Source organism: Pleurodeles waltl, chromosome 3_1 (genome assembly GCF_031143425.1).
Source record: "Pleurodeles waltl isolate 20211129_DDA chromosome 3_1, aPleWal1.hap1.20221129, whole genome shotgun sequence".
In the NCBI taxonomy this organism is placed as follows: domain Eukaryota; kingdom Metazoa; phylum Chordata; class Amphibia; order Caudata; family Salamandridae; genus Pleurodeles; species Pleurodeles waltl.
Window position 1 is genome coordinate 669,832,406 of NC_090440.1, and position 24,542 is coordinate 669,856,947.

The 24,542-nt window shown below is 45.9% G+C and overlaps 1 protein-coding gene across 1 annotated transcript in view; it reads right to left on the reverse strand.

Annotated features, from left to right (window-relative positions):
* The window catches only part of MYRF (myelin regulatory factor), a 385,038-nt gene that overhangs the window by 97,664 nt on the left and 262,832 nt on the right, over positions 1 to 24,542 (reverse strand). Inside the window, exons 16-19 of the mRNA XM_069223234.1 lie at positions 23,872 to 24,017; positions 23,224 to 23,296; positions 17,668 to 17,756; positions 16,560 to 16,628 (exon numbers count right to left, since the gene is read on the reverse strand). Of these exons, the coding sequence (XP_069079335.1) occupies positions 16,560 to 16,628; positions 17,668 to 17,756; positions 23,224 to 23,296; positions 23,872 to 24,017 (377 nt within the window). The remainder of the gene's footprint in view (positions 1 to 16,559; positions 16,629 to 17,667; positions 17,757 to 23,223; positions 23,297 to 23,871; positions 24,018 to 24,542) is intronic.

A 24,542-nucleotide genomic window follows, 5' to 3' on the forward strand; every position in this document is an offset into this window, starting at 1 on the left:
TCAGCCCTGTCTGAGGGAAGATAGCAAGGCACTGTTATAGAGCACCAAGCTCCTCCTAGAGCTGCAGCAGCATGGGCTGCTCTTGGTCCTCCGACACCGCCGCCCGACTTGGCTTTGGGCACTGAAAGCTTTGCCGTTGAAGGTGGTTTTTCCTTATTGTGCGCTGAATGCCCCTTTGGTGCCGAAAGAAGCTTGGAAGCCGAGGCAGTTTTTGTGGTGGTATTAAAGGCATTGACGGCGTGGATGGAGGGTCTGAAATGGCTGCTTTGGTGCAGATGGCTGAATTGGAGTCGGTTCGGACGCCTCTATTTAGTGCCAACCATTGCCTTCAGGCAGAGGTGGATGGGAAGCCTGAGCATGGGCTTTGAGGCTCAATGCTCAACCCCCTTCAGAGAGATGCTCGGTTACTCAGCCTGTGGGTGTTGTACTCGAATCCAAAGTTGTCTGTTGCAGATGTTTCAGTTCCTCTGCCTTGGAGATGGAGTGACAGCACTGTTCAGGGCTGAAGCAAAGGACCTGGTTGCCTGAAGTCTCTGGCTGTGGCTCCACCTCAACATCTTGGTCCCTGAACAGGTCAGGGATGTCCTGTTCTTGGTGGTGCGACATGATACCCTGAGCTAGGTGCCAAACTTGTCAGTACTAGAGCGTCTTTTCTGAACAGAAGGTAAGGCAGCAGTGCAAGATGAACAATGGACAGTACTTGAAAGGGGTTCTTTCCATTATAGCATCTGCATTTTTTGACAAGGAGTAGAATGCCCCATGAAGGGGAAAGTACCCTGAGCGGGGGAGAGGGAGTGAACTTAGTTGTCAAGGTCGACAGTGGTTACCATGGTCGAAGAAGAAGGATGAAGATGATTATTCCTGCAAATCGGGGTGGAAGAACCAAGAGGTACCAGTGACAAATAGCACAAGGCATTGGCCTGGAGCTTTCAGGATGCTCGTCGAATCCAGATGGCGGTAAAAAACATTCTAACAACTGTGCCAATGCCCATGCACATTACCAGTTATAGGAGGAGTCACCATACCTCGTGACTCGAAGACCTCTTTGAACAAAAAGAAGTTATACACATCTGAGCCCAACACTAGATGGCAGGCTTATGCACAACACATGCCATGAACACAGCAAGCCAATGCTGCTGGAAAAGGAAGGAAGCAGGCAGACAAAATAGGTGCTCTGCTGCACAACCACCCACAAGTGCCTGGTTCTTTCTTTTATGAGAGACCTTTGATTGAATTTACAAGCCTTAACTTTAAAGGAATATTGTAGGTCTTTCCAAAACCTCAAATCTCTGACAGGCAATGCCTTGCAGAGAGGAGGGAAGAAGGTGACCTAATGAGCAACCTCCCTTCTTACATAAAATTGGAAGGCAAGGAAAAGAATAATGAACGTTTGGAAACTTCAAAGTTGAACTATACAAAGATCCCAAAATAATCACTTTCCATTCTAAAATGGCATTTAACACAATAAAGAAGAGGTGAAGACGCTAGCCACTGACGTCACAAACAATGAGGTGATGAACTTTGAAATAGACCTCTCGAACAGATTTCTCATTCTCCATACTCTACTCTAAGCCTTAGGTAGTCATTCTAAGAATGAAAACTGTGTGGTTGGCTAGGATGCCTTGGTAATTCGGGAACCCATTGTGAGAAAAAAATCAAATAAAAATAGTTGCGGATCCAAACACATGGTTTCTGCAGGCCACCAATAGCTAACAGCTAATTTGTGGCCACCACTGCTCCAAAGAAGGAAGAGGACATGTCAGGATTCCACTCACCATTTAGTGGATTATTAGGCAATTTTAGGTGGCTGCAAGCATTTTTTCTAGCTTTCTAAGGGAATGACAATGAGGATGAAGATCATTTGAAAAGCCTTGCTTCCTAGCAACCCTCTGGATTCTCATAACAAGTCAATATTACTTGCAGCGTAAGATGGTAATATGTTTGGCCCAATCATGAAAGGCAATAGAGAGAAGCAAGACCCCACTTGCAGATGCAGATTCTTCAACTAATTTATGGATCAAATCTGTTTATTATTTTGAACATATAAACATACAAAAACAACATATCACAGGGCCATGAGAGATTGTATCACAGCAGTTAGACCTCAAATCTACAGCCAAACATCCCTCCAATTAATCACATACCGTGACCAAAGGGACATCCCAGCCAGCCCCCTCCTTGCGGTCCAGCGTCCAATAGTTTAATCTGCAAGTCCCGCCGATGAGACCCCATGAAAACACATAAATAAACACATACAAACAATGCTTCCCCTCCAGCGCCTATGTCATCCTCCTTTCTCTCCACTCCCCAACTCCTCCCCCTCGCCCAGTCCCAGCCCTCCTAGATATCCCACACAGCACTCTAACCAAGGTTCAAGTTAGTCTCAAAACTCTCAAATAAGCTGGGCATGTCAACTCAGTGAATTCTGCGAATAGGATCTGAAGGAATGGCTTCCATAATACACTCATTTCTCCCATCCACTGCTGGGAGGCTAGGGTGAGTTTCTCCATGGAGAGGATAAACCACAGCTTCTGGAGCCATGAGACACACGTCAGAAGCATATCTGTACTCCATAGCGCCAGGATCAACTGTTGCGCTGGGTTAAGTGCCAGAGCCATCTGCCTCCCTTTTAGCGATCTCAAGGGTAAAGCGAGGGAATTGGGCAGCCCCAACAAAATGTACGATGGGAACCTAGGGATCTTAGTATGGAACGCTGTATCTATATCATCTATAATGCTTTCCCAATAACGATGGAGCTTGCCAGCAGAGGTCAGACTTAGCATGGTCCCATGCGTTTATCCGTGCCGGAGTGTAATACCAGTAGGAAGCCACTTTATATGATGTCTCAGTCCCTGCTGCATTATAGGCTGTGTGGTTTATTCTATAGAATATGCTGTCCCACTCCTCATCTGAAAATTCCCTCTCCAGCTCCCTCTCCCACCTCAACTGTCCCTTTGACTTAGGCGGGCGCTTCTCCCCCTGAAGCAGCCGATAAAGTTCTGAGATCACTCTTTTATCATCCTTCTTTAGCAACAGCCATTTCTCGAACGGCGTAAGTGGCCTGTCTATTAATGCTCTGTTAGCCGGCAGGAGAGCCCAGTGCTGTATCTGGTAATACATCAGTCTATCTGCCTCCAGCAAGCCATAAGTCTCCCGTGTCTTTTCGAAGGACAATACCCCTTGTTCGTCAAAAAGGCTTCCCACCCTCTTACAACCCCCCTCATACCAGCGCCTCAGGCCTTCCAAACGAAGTGGAAGGCTCAAAATCAGGATTTGCGCCTATGGGGGTCATCAGGGACGGAAAGGACGTCAACCCTGATCGACAGGCCACTGCATCCCATATGTGTGTCGTTGCTCCCTTAATCGGGGAAGAATAAAGTCCTCCTGCCTTTAGCCGACGTCGGAGCCAAGGCTCCTTCCATTTGTGAGAGCCCGCCACTGCCTGATCCATAAAGCACCAATGTTTCTCAGTGAGTGGGCGACTCCACTCTAGAAGAAAGCGCAACTGCGTCACCTGAAAATATCGCAGAAGACAGGAAATCGCCAGCCCTCCCCCGCTCTTAGGGCGATATAAAACCTGCCGCAGGAGATGCGCCGGCCGACCCTCCCATATAAATCTCAGAACCGCCTATTGAAGAGTGGGTATCGTCTGAGGAGGTGGAGTCAACGGAAGCGCCTGAAACACATACAGTATACACAGCAGGATTGTCATCCTCACCGCCGCCACCCTTCCCAACCAAGACAGCTTGTGTCTCCCCCACGACTCCAGGTCCCGCTGCACCTCACGAACCAACTTCGTATAATTCAGGCTTGCCGTTTTAGCAGCTGAAGTCGCTAATTCAATCCCTAAATAGGAAAGACTCGAAGACGACCAAAGGAAGGGGTACCTAGCTCTCAAGGCTTCCTCATGATCCGAGCTTACCGACAGACTAAGGACCTGGGACTTCTGCATGTTCACCCGAAATCCCGAAACCTGGCTAAACTCGGCTATTATCTCCATAAGCGGCAGCAGCGAAATCGCAGGCTCCGCAAGGGTAAGGATCACATTGTCTGCATACAGGGTAATGAGATGATGATCTCCACCGAATTTCACACCGGAAACCAAGGGGCTGTCCCGCAAACGCTGTGAGAGGGGCTCAATATATAGCGCAAACAAAAGGGGAAAGAGCGGGCATCCCTGTCTAGTGCCGTGGCCGACCGGGAACGGCAGTGAAAGCACCCCATTAACACGAACCGCAGCTCTGGGAGACCGATAGGCGCATCGGATCCAAGACCGAAAGCCAGGGCCCAATCCGAAACGCTCCAGCACCCGAAAGAGGTATGGCCAATGGACCCTATCAAGCGCCTTTTCGGCATCAATAGAGAGGAAAATCGCTTCCCTTCGAGATCGATCTATTTTATCTAACAAATGCAGAAGACGCTTCGTGTTGTCACTACATTGTCGGTTTGGGATAAAGCCTGACTGGTCTGGGTCAATAAGGCCCGGCATGTAAAAATTAAGGCGGTAAGCAAGAATCCCAGTGAATAGCTTGGCATCTATATTCAAGAGTGAAATCGGCCTTTATGAAGCACACTCCTCTGGGTCTTTGCCCGGCTTATGTATAACAGCAATGGTGGCGTCCAACATACTAGGAGTCAGTGCTCCCGACGTCCGGAAGGAGTTGAAGAGCCGCACCAAGAGCGGGGCAAGTTCCACACAGAAAGTCTTATAGAATAATGCCGTAAACCCGTTGGGGCCAGGGGACTTCCCAACCTTTAGGCGAGAAATCGCCGATATAACCTCTTCCAACCTTATCGGTTGGTCCAGCTGGGATGCCTCCTTCTCGCCAAGAGGCGTGATTGCTATGCCTTCTAAAAAGGAATCCAGGGCCGTGCTGTCTCGGACATCCGCCGCGTATAAGCCCCGGTAGAACTCTGCAAAAGCCTCTGCAATCTGGTCACTCGTGCGGGCCTCCTTTCTGGAAGGGGAACGGATCAATTTTATCGCCAACGCCGCTCGTTGCTCTCACAACCAGTGTGCCAAGAGCTTTCCGCACCTATTGCTCCCTATTTAGTATTTATGCTTAAGTCGCACTACCCCGTACTCTGCCCTATCCCAGTCCAACCGCTTCAACTGTTGCCTCACCTTCTCTAATTCCCGCCAGATTCTAGGCGCGCCAGTAGATTTATGGGAACGCTCCAGCACAGTCACCTTCTGCTCCAACTCCTCCCTTAACTCTCTCCTTGCCTTATTATCCCTCGCGGACAGTGCCATCACCTCGCCCCACACTACTACTTTCAGGGCCTCCCACACAGTCTCCAAAGCCGTGCTGCCATTGTCATTAAAGCTAAGGTAGTCCGTGATCTCGAGCCAGATCGACTCCACCACTGTCTCACTCTGGAGCAAAGAGTCCCTAAAGCGCCAGCTTGGGGTACCCACCCGGCCCACCTCCATGGTAACTTCTACAGTAATCGGAGCATGATCAGTCAAGGCACTGGGTTCAATCGTGGCCTCCCTAACCCGGGATAGGAACTCCTGTGAGGCCAGAAAAAAATCAAGCTGTGCATAAGTCTAGGTCGCCGCTGAATAAAAGGAGTAGTCCCGGAGCGTGGGATGCAACTCCCTCCACACATCCCCCAACCCACATTCAGCCAACCACTGACGCCCCAACTCCGATAATGCCCCCGTCTGCCCAAAGCGTTGACCCGAGCGGTCGAGCTCGTTATCCATCACCAAATTAAAACCCCCTCCAACCAAAATGGCACTATCTGGCGAGCTAAGTATCAGGGAAACCACCTGTCTCAGGAAGGCCTCCTGTTGGGCGTTTGGAGCATAAAGTGAAGCGATAATGAAAGTGAAGGCCCCAAGTCTTATTCTCGTAGCCAGAAACCTGCCTTGCACTTCATGCACCTTTCCCACTATCTCCCCAGAGAAGGTCTTAGAAAGCAATATTGTCACCTCCGCATGTTTCGTAGTTGCTGATGACCAAAACTGTCTAGGGAACCACCTTGGGTGGAAGCGGAATGTGTCTTTATGCAATAAGTGTGTCTCTTGTAATAAACAGATTTCTCTAGACCAGACAGTATCGCTAACCGCTTAGTCGGGCTGTTAAGCCCACGAACATTCAAACTTAAACACTTAACTGTCATACATCACAAAGGAGAGATTGCCCGGGGGGGGAGGAGTTCCGCGGAGGGGCCACAACTCGGAGCAGCACCTCAGCCACCCCAAATCACATAGCCCGCCCATTATGACCCTTACTGACCAGACACGCAGGGAAGCATACCAACATATAACCATAACGCACAACTGGTGCTCATAATAAAACAGTCCTCTCACACACATCCCAAAGAGGAAAAAGTCTCAGCAGGGCCGTAGAACCACACAAGTTCGCCCACCAAGTCCGTCGACTCCGCCGCCCAGGCCCCACTCAGTCGGTCGCAGGCCCACAATAAGCGGCCCACTTCTGTCCAGTGACTCCCACCACTCCTCGCCTTGGCACTTGTCCCAGCTGCCACGCTGCTCACAGCGTATTGACGTTCCGAGATCTGCTCCAACGCAGTAGGGCGCTGCTGTTTCCTCCTTCTCTCCTTCCTCCGCCAGCGCGGACGGCCCCCGCCGCCTGGACCTAGCTTCGAGTCCGGATCCAGGACATCTCCCTGCAAGCCCAGGAGCCGGCCCGCCTCCGATATAGACTTCACCTGGTGTAGCTGGTCCTCCCAGTGGCAAACAAGGCGGAACGGGTGACCCCACGAGTAGGACACAGCATGTGCGCGCAAATGCTCTGTAATGGGCTTCAGCTCACGCCCTTGTTGTAAAGTCCAAACCGAAAGGTCCTGGTATAGTTGGAGCTGATGTCCTCTAAAGTAAACCTGCGGGAGATTGCGTGCCCGTTGCAATATGCTTTCTTTCAGCTCAAAATTGTGGACACAGGCCAGGATATCCGGCGGGCGGTCCCCAGCTCCACCAGATCGGCCCACACAATGGACTCTGTCCAGAACGATTTCCTGAGACTCCTCCAGATCAAGGACCGAACAGAACAGTGCCACCACGAAGTCTCTAATGTCCTCCTTCTCTGCCCCGATCGGCGCCCCTCTAATGCGGATATTATGTCTGCGCGACCGATTCGCTAGGTCCTCCACCGTCATCTGAAGGAGATCCTGCTGCTCCTGCAAGCGTATAACCTCCTGCTGCAGGTCTGCCAGCTCCTCGCCACGGGCAGTTCCACCATCCTCCATCTGTGCTACTCGCTCACCCAAGGATGTGAGCTCAACCCGCAATTCCTTCACCTCCTGAGATATGTCTTTGCGTAGTTCCTGCAGGTCGCTCCGAAGCGATTCGAACAAGGAGGTAAGGAAGCCATTCGTGACTGGGGCTGCCTCGTCTTCTACCATCTCCCTCCTTGCCTCAGGAGACCTTGCAGATGGCAGTTCCTCAGGGGCTCCTCCCGGGCCCGGGCGCCCTCCAGTCAGCATATCTCTTACTGTCCTGTCGCGCTTGGATTTAGAGGCCGCCATCACCTCTGCCCTCTTACTGCAAATGCTTAAGGGACTCAACGGGGCCTCTACGCGTCGTCACCGGGGGCTTTATTCTCCTGACCCCACACCCCTGCCAGCAGCCGTCGACCTTCTATGTAGGGCTCTCCGTGGGCCACTTCAACCCACAGCTCACTTCTGCTTTAAGTAAAGGCCACCTCGGGCCGCCCGTTCCACCGACCAGTGGCCCAGACCCACTGCGCCACAGCCGACTCCTCCACGCCAGCGCCCGGCGGCACAAGAGTGCCCTCGCCCGCTCACCATCTTCTCTGGGGCTCCTTCCTGCTAGGCCAAACAAGGAGGGCACAGCCACCTCCCAGGCCCCAGTACCCGGCTCAGCACTAGGCACGCACCGCAGGCTCCACGTCGCTGCCAATTCGTGTCGTGTCCTCCTCCACAGGCACCGCCGCGTCAAGCCAGCCGGCCGCCGGCTCCGGGCCCACCTCGCGGCATGAACCGTGGCTCACTGCATCCGCCGGCAGCAAGCGCCGGGCCAAGGCGTGCGACTCCTTGTGCACAGCAGTCCTGGCCGTGGGTGCCCTCGGCTCTCTCTGGGCCCCCGCTGCCCCACTACATCAGGCGTCACAGCGGGACTCCACCGGGCCTCCCAGTCGGGGGACGGAAAGCAATTTCAGAAGCCTGGGCAGTGGAGCTTGGACCAACGCGTCGCTCACGCCGCCATCTTGGCCACGCCCCTCTTCAACTAATTTAGTGGACGGGGCTAGCACACTTTTATCTTGCCTGTTAGAGTTGATCCAGAATGACAGAAGCAACTAACATTCTTGCTTTTAAACTGAGACCAACAATGCATTCTATTCCCTAACTCTAAGGACAGCTGCACTTTACATTCCCAGTAATGTGACCATTGGAGCGAGGTCAGTAGCCTCAGTTTGAAAAGGGCAGAGGAGGATGGAGAATGGGTTTAACAAATCGAATTGGATACTAGCTTGGTCCAAGCAGGCAAAGAGTGTTTTCAAAGGCAAGAATTTCAATAATTTCATCATTACAGCTGAATGTCCTCCTCCCCTTGAGCAAGAGTCAGCAGGAAAATATGGCAGCTCCAAAACAACAAGGTCTTTTTGTCCGTTTAGGCTGGTGTCATATGGCAGCTTAAAGGTGCTACAGGGGAGGCTGGGCCCTCTGTGTACACGTAACGTGGAGGATTGGGGCACAGACCTTTTAGGACTAGGAGAGGTGTCAGTATGTGGGAGCAATGAAGGTGGTGCGCCCTGTCTTCCTTTTCCCTTGTGCAGAAACCTAGAAGGAAAAAATCAAGATGACACTCTTGAGCTTAGGGTTAACTTGGATCCGTCCGTCAAGGCAGTTGGCCAACAGGAAACCCTGTAAGGAAATGAAATCAATCAGTGTGTGGCAATGCTGGTGGCAAAGATGAATGGGCCCAACATCATGGAGAAGGGCCACGGGGCAGGTAATACACCGGGTAATTACCATGGTGACAGTAAACCCTAATGATTTGTAATGGTCCTACTGGTGGCACAGCATATCTTACAGGAGATGTTAGTTGCTCCTCCGGTAGGTAAAGAAAGTGTGACACCACAGATATGAGTAAACCCTGTTTTGACACAAGGGTTAGGAGATCCTGTTGGGGATTCACTTTTGCCTGACTGAAGGACGTAATAGTATTGACCCATCTTTAAATGTTACTGTAAATTAAATTAACTTTGGAATAAGACATTGAATCTGGCTGACTGTAAGAGTTAACAGGCTCTGAGGGGTTGACACAAATATATTGTTCTGTCTTATATTTGTTGCATTCATGAAACCATTATGATTGTAGAATCCCTCACAGAAGGGTATGTTACTTACATGGTACCAGCCTTAAATGGATCCCATTCATGCTTAAGGTGGGGTGGGGGTTGGGTCTAATTATCAGGGTGTCAGAAAATATAATGCACTTGTAATCTGCCATAAATGTTTAGAATATTATCATTAACAGTAACATGATAACATGGAAATTAGTGGAGGTTGTATTCCCATCCAGTGGCAAACAAGACCGAGTTGATCATGGGCAACATCAATCTGACAGTGGGGGAGATTTGCAATCATCCTGGAAGAAGCAGGGCACTATTTGGCTGCTCAAAAAAGTTCAAGATGCTTAGTGTTAAAGCTTGGATGAAAAAGAGGATCTTTACATGGATTTGGGAATTAAACCTCTGAATGGTAGGGAGCACTGCGACTTGTTGCCCTACTTTACCTTTAGGACATAAAGGTAGTACACCATTACTGATCACACCTCATCGATTTGGGGAGAAGGTTGATTGTGTGGATCATGGAATTGACTACAAATGAGGAATAATCGTGGTGCACAAAAGTTTAAATGGAGACTACTTTGTCTCCATCGCTGAGTCCTCCAACAGCCCACTGGAGTAAGGATCGTCGGAGGTCTGGCATTTCAACCACCCACCTGGTTTATACTAGGTGGTTAAATGACCAAAACTGCTAAATTTCCCTTAGATCGTAAGAGACGACTATCATGGCATGGGGATCATTAGCATTTACATTTTTAAAAACAAAATCCTGTTTTTAGGATTTTGTTTTTGGAAATAAAAAAAACATGTTAAAATTGTAATGGTTCGTACCATCATTTTGACTTCTCTAAATTCAGAATATGTTTACTCTGCTGTCACCCTTTTGGAGTAAGTACCATACTCTGATGCATAAATAAGGTCCCTAGGTAAGGCAGGCTCTATGCATTTTTGTGGATATTAAAAAAGCCTTTGACTCATAAGCCCATGCCCTGTGAGTCCCTCTTGAAAATGAGGGGCAGAACGCTCTTTGGTGTATATTGTTAAGCATTTCCTTAAGAGTAATTATGCAAGTGTTGGGGATCACATGGAAACGCTCCAATCAACTTCCGGTGTATTGTTTACAGAGGAAAGATGGCAGGCAGCCGTATGTTTCTGATCTCACGCTGTTCAACCTATTCATTGAAGTGTGCATTGTCTGAGGTTGGGGCTGATGCACCTTGGATTGATTACCATAGTTCTGGTGAGCATGTTCACAGATGATGCAATCATTCTAGAACAGTAAGATATAGCAATGCTCTGGAAAGACAGAAAATTATTATATGAAGTACTCTGCTTTCTAGATTGATGAGGACTGTGAAATAAAAGCAGTAAGCTATATGGTTCCTCTGAATATTGCATATGTAAATGAAAGAACCTTAGTATTATAAAATACACGAACAAGGAAATATCAAGTGAACAGAGCCAAACTAATTTTTAATGATCCTGGTGAAGACCTAAAATGAGTTAGACGAAACTATGCATACCTTGTTGATAAATCTGGGAAGAATTAGTTGCCTTAGACAAAGAGCTCAATAACATCTATTGTAATTGTGGAAAGTATTTGAAGCAAGAAATTGCACAGCATAGATTGCAGCCATCTCAACCAAGTTTTTATTGATATGAGTATGAATGGGTTGCTTGATGGTTAGGTTTGCATTCTTCAATGTTTGTAATGTATTTAGGGAATTGTAAATGGATTGATGATGTTGTGCCTAATGTATTATGACAGTTTTAATGTTAACACTTTTATATTGATTGTAATAAAATACATTATGATATGATTTTTCGGTAATCTGTCCATGTGAGATGGGCATCATTATGATGATTATATAATGCTCTTGAATGCCTTCATAAGGTGATGTGAGCCAGAAGAAAATGACTACTAACACACTGAAAAACAAGGCCATGTCATGTGGAGGAGGCAGAGGGTTTCAAAATATGCTGCTGATTCCTAAAGATGCACTAGAGGTTGCTCATTCATTTGGTACTTTAGGTAGAGGTATAATCAACAAGTGGAAGGAAACCCCAAAGTGATAATTACTGCATTTGTTCAAACTCATCTCAGGGTGGCAGTGTTAGGACTTTACCATCCAGCTACTAGGCAGTGCTCATGAAGGCCCTCTGAAGTCCTGCCTTTATCCCTGAATACGATGTAATGCACGTCAACACTTTGCCTTGCCTGATACACTTTCTATTCCAGTCCAGGCTTCCACACTACTGTCCCCATCATGGGGCCAATGGTCTTTTCTGTTGCCAAACCCTGCCCAGATCATGCCTTGGTGGTGGTATTCTATTTTCTACCTTGATCCCTGTATCCCACAGCCTATCTGATCTCTTTATGCTTGCATTCTGAACATACCCTGTTACTTGCTATCCTGTGTCTGCTGCATTCCCTGGTCTTCCCCTTTCCAAGTCACAGTTTGTCTTCCCTTCATTGGTGGTTCAATGATTCCTTGCGCTTGGTTTATTCATTGCAGCTGGCTTTCTACCCGCACCTGTGCTCCTCCCTTGAGCCTCCAGCTATTTCAGCTCCAACAGTGCAGAATGCTGCTGTGTCTCCCTGCTTTCTGTGTGATCCTTTCGTTATATTTCAGACTTGCTTTGGATTTCAGTTTTCATTGTTGTTTGGTTCTATGTTCCTGTTCTGATTAGTTATTTGTCTCTATTGTCTGTCTCTTGTTTCTCCTGCCTCTTGCTTCCCTGTTTGCCTAGACCATACTACTGTCTGCACACATCCAGACCTCTCCGGTATATACAGATTCCTTGTCCTGAATTCCTGTGTTCCTGTTCTGACTGCATATTCCTGGCCTGCCCTAGTTAGTGTGCAGATTTGCAGTATATTCAGTTCTCTGTATTCCAGTCCTGTTAATGATGCTTTTTCCACTCCAGATTTTCCCTGAACCCAGTTCCTGTTTCTGTGTACCTGCCATTGTTCTTCTTTGACCTGTGTGTTTATATTATGTCCTGATTTTCATTGCTTCCAAGGGTGTCAGTTAGACTCCAAGGCTTGTGCCTTTGCCATAGAGAACCACCCAGCACTCCTTCTCCACAGGAGCTGCTTGGTGTCTCCCTGACCTCAGTGAGATTAATGTGCTCCTTGCCTTCTTGTGAAATTTTGTTCACTTCACAGAAATATCACATCCAATGAGCAGACAAACTATCATTTAGGTTCGTTTGTCTATTGTTTCCCTGCTTGCACACCTTCCTGTTTGTTTTTCTGTTATCTTGACAGTTTACCCTGCAGACTTCTTGCTCCAACCTGCTTCTGTCCTGCTTCCCTCCAAGCCTGCAGGTACTCTATTGCTTGTAATTAGCCCCTTCCCTAGAAGTCCTTTATCCCTGCGTAGAGCTGCCTTGTGCTGAAATCAGCTCCCTGACAGGTAGAGGTGGTACATTATTAAATTAATGTTTTACTAATACTTTGTCTATGAATTTGTAGAATACGAATTAGAGCATGACTAAGATATGTCTTTTAAAGTAAGATGATGTATGGATTTTTGAGCATAAAAGATTTTTTTTTATAAATAAATATTGCATTTATGAGAGAAAGGATTGTGTTGAAAGTTTGTGCATTCATCTTTTTAACCATATATGGCTTTATTGAAACTATAACGAGTAAAACAATAAAGTATTCTAAAGGTATAAGTGGGACTCTTAGCTGCCTTTAAAAATCAATTGTCATTCGCAAGGGATTTTTTAAGCTTTTTCCTTAAGTGTCTTAAATGTGCTCCTTCCACTTGGCTTATCTTTACTTTGTGCATTTCTAAGAAATGTTAAAAAATTAATAGTATTTCTTTTTCTTTTCAAAGTCATATGAAATGTTTTCCTTTTTTCAAGGAGGGACAATTTCTTCGGCAATAGGGAAAAAGTGCCCACTTGCATTCCTAACTTGATGTACTGGTACCTATATCGCTAGATCATTAACCATGACACAGTACAAATTATAAAAGCTCCCATTCTTTCTAACAACAGCAAAAGAATACATGTTCTGTTATGCTAGCCAAATAATTATTTATGCGCCTAACGATTTAGAGTATTAAGGAAAATGAGGATTCAGTGAGAACATTTGGATGAAATATATATTTATTGGCCCTTCTTTCTTCTTGTTTTAGTGCACAAATATGAATGTATGTGATGTGTTTAATGTCTGTGCATGTGTTATGGAACTATAGTGTGTAAATATCACTTTGAATTTCAAATAATAAGCGTGAATGCTCGGAGTGCTGGCTTCCAGACTGTTATGTACCTAATGTATGATCTATTTTCCTCTATTCTGGCATTTTGAACCAATAAACCGGAAATGGTTGTAATTCATTAGTATATCACATGCCTGCATATCACATTGCTAAATTCCATTCAGGAGTATACAGTCACTGTTCAGGATCAGGGCACTGCTTACTGAAGTGCCAGGCTGATTTTCTTTGTCACATAGAGTGGATGGTTCAGTCACAAGTCTGAGTGATCCAGTAATAAGAGAAGGAAACAGAAATAAACAGGAGACAAGAAAGAAAAACAGAAGAAAAAAGGCAACGATACCTAGAGATAAAGACCAAAAAAAGATAAAATGAGGTAAAATTACATCAGTTGTATAATGATCCTGGAGGGGTAAAGTGCCAGTGGATTTTGGAGGAAAGGCAATGATGGATTGGGAATGACAGCAGAGTAGGAGATGGGTACAATGACATGGTAGAGGGATGTGTTGACAATGGGATGCAAATGGCACTACAAGGTGATGTAAGCAATATAAAGGGATTAGTGTGGGAAGCATCTAAAAACAGTGGATTGGTGACGATACCAATGGATGATGGAGTGGCAGGGTTAGACTGAAATTAGTATCAGTTATGGTTTGTTGTCGATATTGATGGAGTATCAGTTAAGAGCTACCGCCCATCTGAGCAGGGAGTGATGGTTTGTACATAGGGGATGCTGGAGTATGAAGACCAAAGATGGGCTGGATAAATGTAGTAATCGGCTAAACCAAAGGAAGTGTTAGGGCTGGACTGTGAGTAATACTAAGGGGAATATCAATGATGAACTGAAAGTGATTCTCATCGGGATTCAATCAATGGAGTGAGAGTAATGCAGGTGAAGAATGCAACAACTGGTTGGACGAAAAGAAAATTATGTTGTCATGTTTTTAACTATCGCTTAACATCTTCTGTAAATAACATACCATGAGTTGAGAGTATCAAAGATCCGGAGAGCCCTGTGTTCAAAGTGAACCTTGCGGCAGGCGTGAGTCAGTGATAGAGTGCTAATTAGAACAACATAGGAAAAATACAGGAGTCCACAGAGTGAGAGATGGTTGAATGGAAGAATATGTGGTTGAAATGGGAGACAGAAAGTCAAGAGAGAGAAAACACTGAAAAAAAGGAAAAAGAGAGTGTAAGGAAAGCCAGATGACAGAGGTGGAGAGAGAAAGAAGGTTGACAGGGTAAGTGAGATTAAGAGTAAAAGAAACAGCAAAGACAAAGGCAGAAAAATCAGAAGGTGAACGATCAGAGAGAAGAAATGGGTGGAGTAGAGAGATTCAATGGTAAGGGTGAGAGAAAAAACAGAAGAGAAAGGTTAGATCTATATAATATCAAAGCTACAGGAACAGAATTTCAGAAATCAAATTTGCTAATGCAGGAAGCTACCATCTAATTGGATAACCGTGGACCGACAGAACTTCACTATAAATTCAGTGAAATACAGCCACCTACTCCAGACCTTGGTGAAACAGTTGAGATGGCATACTGGTTGCGAGGGTGCGCTCCTTCTCTATTTCCCTGATTCAAATATTCAAGCCTCGGTTAGCTTTTTCATGTATAGTGCTATTTCTATGAAGGGTCTGTAACCCATTCTGACCACTACCCATTTCTTACTTTTCAGAGCAGAATATTGCCCGACATTCTCTTCCTCACTCACATCCTCAGAATATGCACAACAGCATTTTGTGTTTCTGATTCTGAGGATGACAGATGTCTACTGCACCCCAAGAATCGCAGCTCTATATTACAGAAAAAACTAAGGCCCGCAGTACGACTTTGGCAGTCTTTTTGCAAGACCGCCAAAGCTGTGGGCGCCTGAAGAAAGCTAGTGCTAGTGGTCTTCTGACCACCAAATTACGAGTACTGCAGGATTTCTGCCACATTTTGGGCGGAAATCCTACAGTGGTCGTGCTGGCAGTCGGAGGCGCATGAGCGGTTAGCACTGGCCCCGCCCCACCAAAAGGACTCCATCAGCCGTATTACGAGCAGTAATAGAGCCTGGCGGTGTCCTGATGGCGGGGCGTTGCCAGCAGAGAAAACGCCTGTTCCCGTTCTCTGCCGGACATCCTCCTCACCGGACAGGGTAATTTAGGTATCCGACAGGGGGGCTGGGGGAATAGGAGGGTGGGGGTGTTGTGTGTGTGTGTGTGTGTGTGAGTGGGTGTTGTTTGCGTGTGTGAATGTATGTGTGTATGCATGCGTGTGTGTATGGGTTTTTGTAAGAGTGTATGAATGTTGAAGTGAGTGCGTGTATGAATGTTGAAGCGAGTGTGTGTATGGATGCATGTGAGTGAGTGCGTGTATGGATGCTTGTGAGTATATGCGTGTATAACAGTGTTGGTGAATGAGTGTATGCGGGGGGTGTATGAGTGTACGCGGGGTGCGTGTGGGTGTCTGTGTGCATGCATGCGGGGAGGGGGGCACTGTGCTGGTAGGTGGAGTGGGGGGTGGGGCGCTGTGCTGGTGGTGGAGGGGTTCTGATATGGAGGAGGGGCCGGGGGTTACTGGGCTTGCGGTGGGGGGGAGTCATCTACTGATGACAGGAAAGAAATTTCCTGTCACAGGTAGCCTTTCTGACAGGGTTTTCGTGGTGGTGCTACCGCTGCGGAAACCCTGGTGGAAAGCCAACTCCAAAAACTGCCGGCGGTCTTCATTGGACTCCTGGGTCAGAGATGCTAATCTCCGGCCCGGCGGGTCCAACCGCCCTGGCGGTTCAAGCGGGGATGTGGCGGTCTTCACCACCGGCCGGTCGACGGTGTGTCTCCCACTGTGGCCCTGGCAGTCAGAAGACTGCCATAGTCATAATGAGGGCATAACTGTCTTCTGGTGGACTATCCTAGAACTCCATCCTTCAATCATGCCCCATCATGGATTCGCTTCATCTGACATTAACACAACCAGACCCTTGCCAAAGAAGTGAATATAACAGAAACGTCCTGTCCATTGCTGTGTGCAGCAGAGCCGGCCTTTCACTGACACATACTCATCTGAATTCAGGAAGTCATCCTCATTACGCAAGTTCAGGACGTAGAGCGTAGACATGGAGATGACGCTGGAATAGAGAGAGATAATTATGTGTGATTTACAGTATTATCATTTCCTTTATTTGAGCTTTGTAGCAACTGCTCACCAGTTTTGGCTTTAGGTCGCGAGTCATCATATTTTGAGAAGTGGGCACTGTTTGTGTTCTACATTTTTGCTTCCGGGGAAACAAGCACTATTTTTCATGTGACCTAACAAGCACATCCGTTAGCTGCATGTAAAGTCTAATATGGAACGAAAGACGTCCACGTCACCATGAATAGTAAGTAGCAGGTTTGCGTGTATGGTTCTTCATGCGTGAATGTCTGTGTGAATGTAACCGTTTAATTAGGCTTACTGTTTATTTGCTGTGCTACCGAAATTAGGGGTATATTAATGGGTCACATTCAGAAAGAACCAACCTATTGAAAAAGAAAAACAATTCAAACTCGCCAAAAGTAGCAACTGAATTGCAGGAAAGAAGCAGACCCAATCCAAGAGGGGGAGGTCAAACATTGCGAAAAACATAACAAATCCTATAGGAGAAGGAGCAGTATCCAATGTTAAAATATGCCAGATTCCTGAAAAGCAACCAAATCCTATTAAAGAAGCTGCCATCAGAAAGGACGAAATCCCAGAGGAAAAGAAAACTTCATATCAGCAAAGAAAACACTACAGTCAAGAGTAGTAACCCAGTTCCAGGGGACAAGAACTCTTACAGCAAAAAAAGAAGAATCCTAATCTTAGATTGGAAGGAACAAAAACGCATTAAATTCCACAAGGAATTCCTTATTCATGGTAAGTAATTAGACGAGAGAAAAACAACTCGAAACAAAATGACATTTCTAGAGAAAAACAAACTATTTCAGAAAAAAATAAACGTGATCACTTCTATTAAAGAAATGTTTCCTCAAATTGTGATCTATTTTCAGCAATCCGTTTATAATTGCAGTTATCAATTCGGATTTTCACAATAATACCTTGCAATATCGTCTTTTGCATGAATATCCACTTCACATTAGCGCATGCTGTAAACACACAGCACCCGGGGAAAGGATATGAAGTCTCACCTGAAAGCCATGATAATCACAAGGGCGATGATGGTGCCCTGCAGGAATCGCTGGCTGATGCAGGGCTGCTCGGCAGGGGGAGGAGGAGACTGGAAAGAAAACAAGTTACCAATAAAAAGCCAATTGGCGGGCTATAAACCTATACAAAGAATACAGCATATCGAGAGACAGCGCATGCGCGCTGCCTAGATTCGACCGTAAACATGTGGCTACTGTTATTTGATATTGAAAGCATAACAGTCTCTGTAGATCCTGCCTTTCAATGGTCCTTCCTATACCTTACATTAGTTACCTGCTGTACTCCATAGTCAGCGCCACCCCTGCACTGAGGTCTTTCCCTGTCTTTCGTTTTATGGAGCACTCATGCCACCTTGTGGCTAATTCCATGAACTTCTTTTTACTTCTCATATTGTCCTTTCTTAATTTAGCTCATCTAAACCTAAATTCAGTGTTTGTTTGGCATGGCCCACATGTGTTGTCAAGTGTGTCTCACAACTGATTACTTTATGCCTTCCTCTCTAGCCCACCCTCCCGGTACAAGAGGAGAATGAAAAACATTACTTACCTATTACAATCAGTTTGAAGTTTTTAGCGCTACAAATTAAATTGTGTACATTCTCCTGACAGCTAGAGTTGGGGTTGGAATGGTGCACTTTGTTTTTCCTCTCGGTCAAAGTATTTCTTTCGATTCTGAGTATGCATTGAATCATTGTTGATCACATTCCGGAAACCAACAAGGACTGATTTACAAAAACTTACACATTTGTGTAAGTGTACTACTTTTTGGTATTCACAAACTACGTGCCTAGTGTGTGGAGAGACTGCAGTCGGAGCGGTGAACTCTGCACACATGACTATAGGGAGTGTGAAGTCGTAAAAATCCACACGTTTGTGAATACTCAAAAGTAGTAAACTTACACAAAAGAGTTAGTTCACTTTCGTGAATTAGGCCCCTTATGTCCTAGGACACACGCTCCTTTTTAAAATGTTGCTATTTTTTCCTGCCTGTAAGTGAGTCTTTGCAGCTGAGCTAATCAGAAGTTTCTTTATAAGTAGCTTTGAAGCGTCAGACTGCATTCCTGCATCGGAGGAGACAGGTGGATAATGTGTATCTTTAATACTTCAAGATCGAACCCATTGTTATAGATGACATTTTCGGTTTGCAGCATGTGCTGTTTAAGATCACATGCTGTGTACGGACTGCGCAACCGTACCTCCTTTCTCCTTTACTGTGGAAAGTAGTGGAATTAGTAATAAAGAGTGTCTTAACGGGTTCTTACTTGACCATATGTCAACACAGTAGTGTTTACGAATGTGTAAACAGACGTGCAAGAGGTGGCTTTGCAGATGCCAGATAAAAGTTTATTTCTAAGAAAGGCAATTATGAATCTCTTCTTACAGATGAAGTGTGCCAGTTAGTACAATGAAGCATAATAAATCTAAATTAATTTAACAATCCACCAAGCAATCCCCACCTTTTAATTTGGCTTTCCTAGGTGTACGGGTGCAATCAATGTAGTACATAAGAGCTTGCCTAACATCATGTATGTAAAGATCTTTTTGAAAGAGTTTGTGAATCGGTAAAGAATGTTGGTAACTTAATGGAATGGATAACATGACAAGGAGACATGTGTTTTGGTACAAAAATCAGATGAGTGTGCAGTGTACCTGAATATAACGCTCATCAATGGACAATGCGCGAAGGTCGCTAACTGTGCTGTCTTCCAACACACATACTGATCTCGCGCTTGGCGATCCTCATGGTGACCTCTGCAAAGCCACTGTCCACCCCCGCAGGTGTTCTATCAACAGACAGATGTGATGACATTGAGCCCATTGACAAACTGCCGATGCTACCAATGATAGCTGAGGGGAATGAGCGCCTCTTCATGACGTAGATGATGCTTTTGTTGTTCCTGCAAATCAGTGGTATTTTGTGGCAATGCTTTTATTGAATCTGCACAGCCAACTGAACTGGCTTTTTATCCAGTACTCTGATGTGCAATTTGGCATCTCCCTGAGACCACTTGTTCTACATGTCACGTATGGCATCTGCCCTCCTCCCCACCTGTGGTGATGGCCTCTTATGACTGTGGGTCAGCACATCTCTTTCTTCAACTACTGAGGTGTGTGCTGGCCTCTTTTCCCACAACATTAGATCCTCACAGGCACAGGTTGCCTTGACCTTTCTAGTGATATTCTTGCAAGATGCACATTGGGAGATGTGCATTTGGAACCAGAGCAATGCAAGAAAGTATCATTAACATTACTTTTGTCGCTTTCCTCTCGGTCAGAGCATGAGAGGCCTGGTAAAGGGGAATCAGTTTTTGAAACATCATCACTCTCACCATGGTTAGTACGCTTTTCCTGACAACGAATTCTATTTGGCCCCGAGACACTGTTGTTTTGGTGTGGATTCAATTTTGGCTTCCTTATGTTGATGACGAGAACCAATCTGTGAAGTAACTGAATAGTTTGTAGAGTGAGTTCTTGACATTTCTGTTGAGTTATCTCCTGTAATAGTCAACCTTTCAAGCATTGGTAGACACAGATCTTGCGGTTGTGAAGATTTACCGCCACCACTGACAGACGCTTTTTGAACACTATTAGTGCTGATCTCATGTTGAATGGAAGTACTTTTAATTGCCAGTGTTTGTCATTACTGCAAGCTGAGTGTATCTGCAATGAGTTGGGTGCACTGGTACAAGGAAGCAATTATCCGTCGCATCCAGTGTTGTTTTATAGCCCCCGATCACAATAGAAGGATCACTTCCTGGTGTGCCATTTTAAAATCCAATGTTGAGCATGTAGCAGTTGAGGAGGCATGACTATAGGATCAGTCTAGACCCCATCCTTTTTGGTAATACTGAAGTGCAGTGACACGTGCAGTTTATTTTCTGCAGTTGGCGCCTCATTGAGAGCCCTGTTCTGCAGTAGGGTGGTCACCTCTTCTATGACTGCTGAACTTCCTCTGTTGTGTGTCTGCCTGGGGGATGCTACAGTGGCATTGTGGAAAGTTGTATGAAATGCTCTCGTTGTATTGTGGAAAGCACCCATTGGTCTGAGGTCGCTGGGATCCACTGGTTTGGGTGATACACTGCGCCAACCAACGGGTTTGGTGTGATCCGGGGAAATCTGTGCTAAGTAGTTCTTTGGAAGCAAAGGTTCCTCTTCCCTGCCATCCATTTACCGTTGACCATGTGTTGCCACAGAAATTACTCTTGAGCACCGCTGAGGCTGCTTGAACGCAGCGGTTGTTTCTGTTCAGCCCGCTGGCATATCTGATGGGATTTAAAATACTGTTTAGGATAGGATCCCAGTCTACATGTTTACCATCTCTCAAAAAAAGGGTGTTAGAAGTGCAACGCTCACATCGACTATGCTGGCTTGGAATCCTTAATCTTTACTAACACGCCATCAGTTTGAGAACTAAATAGATGTTCACTATCGTACAGCATGATTATCATATGCTGTGAGTATGTCTGACGCGTAAGATTCTTGAGGTGGTTTGCCTACAAGCTGTGGCTGCATATTCCAGTGACCGTGTATCCCAACAATGGAAACAGTTTTCCTACAGTGCTCGTTTTTGTCTCTCTCTTTCCATGAGGTTCTGTGAGATGTTCCAGCAGTTACTCCATTTCTCCTCAGTAGTACCTGTCATATCTCCATAACAGAAACTGTAAATTAGCAATACGGCCCAGCATCGCACTGACAGTCTCTTTACTGCTGCATCAGTCATTTTACTGTCATTATATGTGGAAGGCTGTGCCCTGGGCTTTACGTGAATGCTCTTTAATGTGCAACATCCATAACAATAAAGTTCCGGATGATGGCACCTCTTTTGTAGAGGGAACCTTAAGGTGCAGCCTTAAACTTGAATTCCACGCTAAGAGTGACAGTTTGAGTCTCGACAGAATCCTTATAGTTTTCTTGGGTACATTTTAACACAGTCTCCAGCATGGAAAGATAGTGGTTTGTATCAATGAGGACATCATCATCTTCGAAGGCAAAGGTGATTTCAGCACTGAAGACGAGAGGATCCTCGACCAACGGTGGACCTTTGGGATTGACAGCCACCAAGAGGTGGCTCCCCTGGATGGGGGAGCCCCAGTTGGCTCCAAGAATTTTGGTTGGTGCCGACTGGTGCCAGAAGACTAGTGGGGCCCCAGAGGGCTGAGTCTTTGTCAAAGGCCTCAATGCCCAACCCGCTCGAGGGCAGTGCTGTGCCTTCACTTAAGGCCCCTTTGGAGGTCTTCACTTGAGGTCTGGAGGGTATGAAAACGCGGGGAGCTTGCTGCTTTTTGTGCTCCAAGCCGGAGGAGAAGATGGGTTCTGGGATAGGTGACGGCTGGTGGAGTGGAACATCCGAAGGGCCAGCCTCTTCACTTTCCTTGACATCAGTGGAAGGCTTGTCCTGAAAGATATTGGGGGGTTCACTGGAAGCCTGTCTCTGAATCTGGTGGTGAACTTACTGTCATGGAAGGTAAGGCAGGGTGCACACGCAGTGTCATCGTGGTCAGGAGACAGGCAAAGATTACACACCTGGCTTGATACTGAGGACAGTTTTGAAAGGTTATCCTTTCCATCACCATAATGGTAATTCAGAAATGGCCTACACTTAGACTTGGTGGGTAGGAGTGAACGAGACTACGGTAAGCTACAACAAAGCCTAAAGAAGAGCCATGTCTCATCTGATCCAACTTGGAGGACGTATAAAAATGAATCTGAATAAAAGGAAAAGGTATAAATTGAGCTGGTCCAACCTGAGGGACATGTGTTTTCAAGGGGTTGGGAAGTTTAACATGCAGTTTTGAAAGGTTATATTTTCCACATGGAGATCACTGAAAGTGGTTAAAGACATGGGGTACAAGGTCTCTGGAAGAGTGGTGGAGGAGTCTATGGGAAACTATTTCTGGAAGATACCAGCTGGAGGAAAGGCAATAAAAGTTGTTTAATCCAGATATCAGAATCAAAATAGACAGGTTGGATTATGGAAGCATAGCAATGCGTTGAGCTCGGAGCCCTGGCGATGCACGTCCGGTCCTGATTGCAAAACAAAAAAAAATCTAACATGGCGTTGAGCTCATGCTCATAGCCAGCAAGGGAGGAGTCACTGTATAATCCAGTGACGCGAGACTTCTTCAAAGAAAAACAATTTTTAAATGTCTGAGTCCAACACCAGATGGCAGGAGTATGCACATCATGTATATCTATGGAAACAAATCCATATTATTTACACAATGACATCAGGTAAAAACAGCTTTTAAACTCTGGATCACACTTTTTTACTTCCGCTTTTATTTTATTATTTTTTGGAGACAGCAACCAGTGCACGTGCTGGATGAATAGCATTCATCTAAATGTTTTTCACACCCGCCAATAAACTTATAAACTGTTCGTGCTCCCCCTGGCCATCTTACCTGTCTCTCTCTGTTTACATTGTTTCTTTACCTCTCATTCCTCGTTCCTTCGCCCTGATTTCTGTACTCATCATGATGTCTTGCCTTTAAATAAAATCCTCTGCAGAAAGAAACAATCAATGGAAACAAGTCTCACCTTGCCAATCACCTTAGAAGGCCTTTTTTTGAATGGTACACTTCCTGCACGGCTGAACTGGCTTCCTGTTTGGCTGTGAAAAGAGTAAAGAGTGAAGTGAGCAGGATCTAGAAAGGAGTGTATCTATGTGAAGGGTGGCAGGAGGGAACAACTTTGTTGAGGCAGGGCTTCAGTAGCTCGAGGCAGCTCAGGTGCAGTGAAATGCAAAGGTGCAAGCTGGACCTTTAACGAGGTATGGGATCACTGGGATTAGGACTTAGGCTGAGTAGATCTTGGGATACAGTGAAAATTGTAATGGAGAGAATCTGGAAGGACAAGGCAGAGGATGTGTGGAGCACAGTGAAAGATGGCTGAAATGATGAGATCTGCCTTTGTAGTCCAGCAGGGTTGGAACTGTTTAGATCATGACTGGGTGTCTTTCAAAAGCCGGGACCTTGGAAGAAGAAGGCTGGGCTGTAGCACTATGGCTGTGGAAGGTATTTTAGGAGATGACAAATTTCTTGTGTTAATGACATCAGCATTGACAATGAGCAGGTAAAATGTGAAATGCATAGGTACCTATGCCATGCATGAGGATGGGGCTGGTATGGTCAGGAAGTCAGTAGTTAGACTGAGGGTAAATCAGGAGAAATGCTGAGGTATCATTACCTAACAGTGGACTTCATGCTGTCCAGCCTCTTCAATTTGGCAAGTTTTCGACTCCAACGCTCCAGTTCATCAATCCGTGTCTCCAGGTTGTCAGTCAATTTACAAAGCTCCTTGACAGCCCCTACATTCTCCATGAAGATACGCTCCTATCCACAACAAACAGAGAATATAGAAAGATCAAGTCTCCATTTTAAGACATCACAAAAGACAGAAGAACAGGCTCTTCTCTACTGAAGGAGATAACATTTTAGCTTACAGTGATGCAAACATCTGAACCTGTGTAGCCTCTGCTATCCTGTAGCTAGGGGTATCCTACTCACTCTGGTACTAGGCTGGGGTTTTTGAAACCCCCATCAGGTTAAATCTCTATAAACAATGTAAGCCAGTATTTTCATGGCTGGAGTTTCAGATGTCAAATAACAGATTCAGCAAGCCCTCTTGGAGCTCAGCAGCCAATAACTTGCTGACACTAAAATTCCTCCTGTGAATACAAAAAAAGTGTTCCTTCTCAGAAAACAGTAAATGGTTCATTTGACAGTACCATGAAGGGCAAGAGTGATTTGAGATGATGCTGAACCACTGTAAAAGATAAGAAACATTCAAGGCTGAGCTGAATCAATTTGGAGACAACAGAGAGCAAATACTAAGCTAAAGTAATGCCATGGATGAAT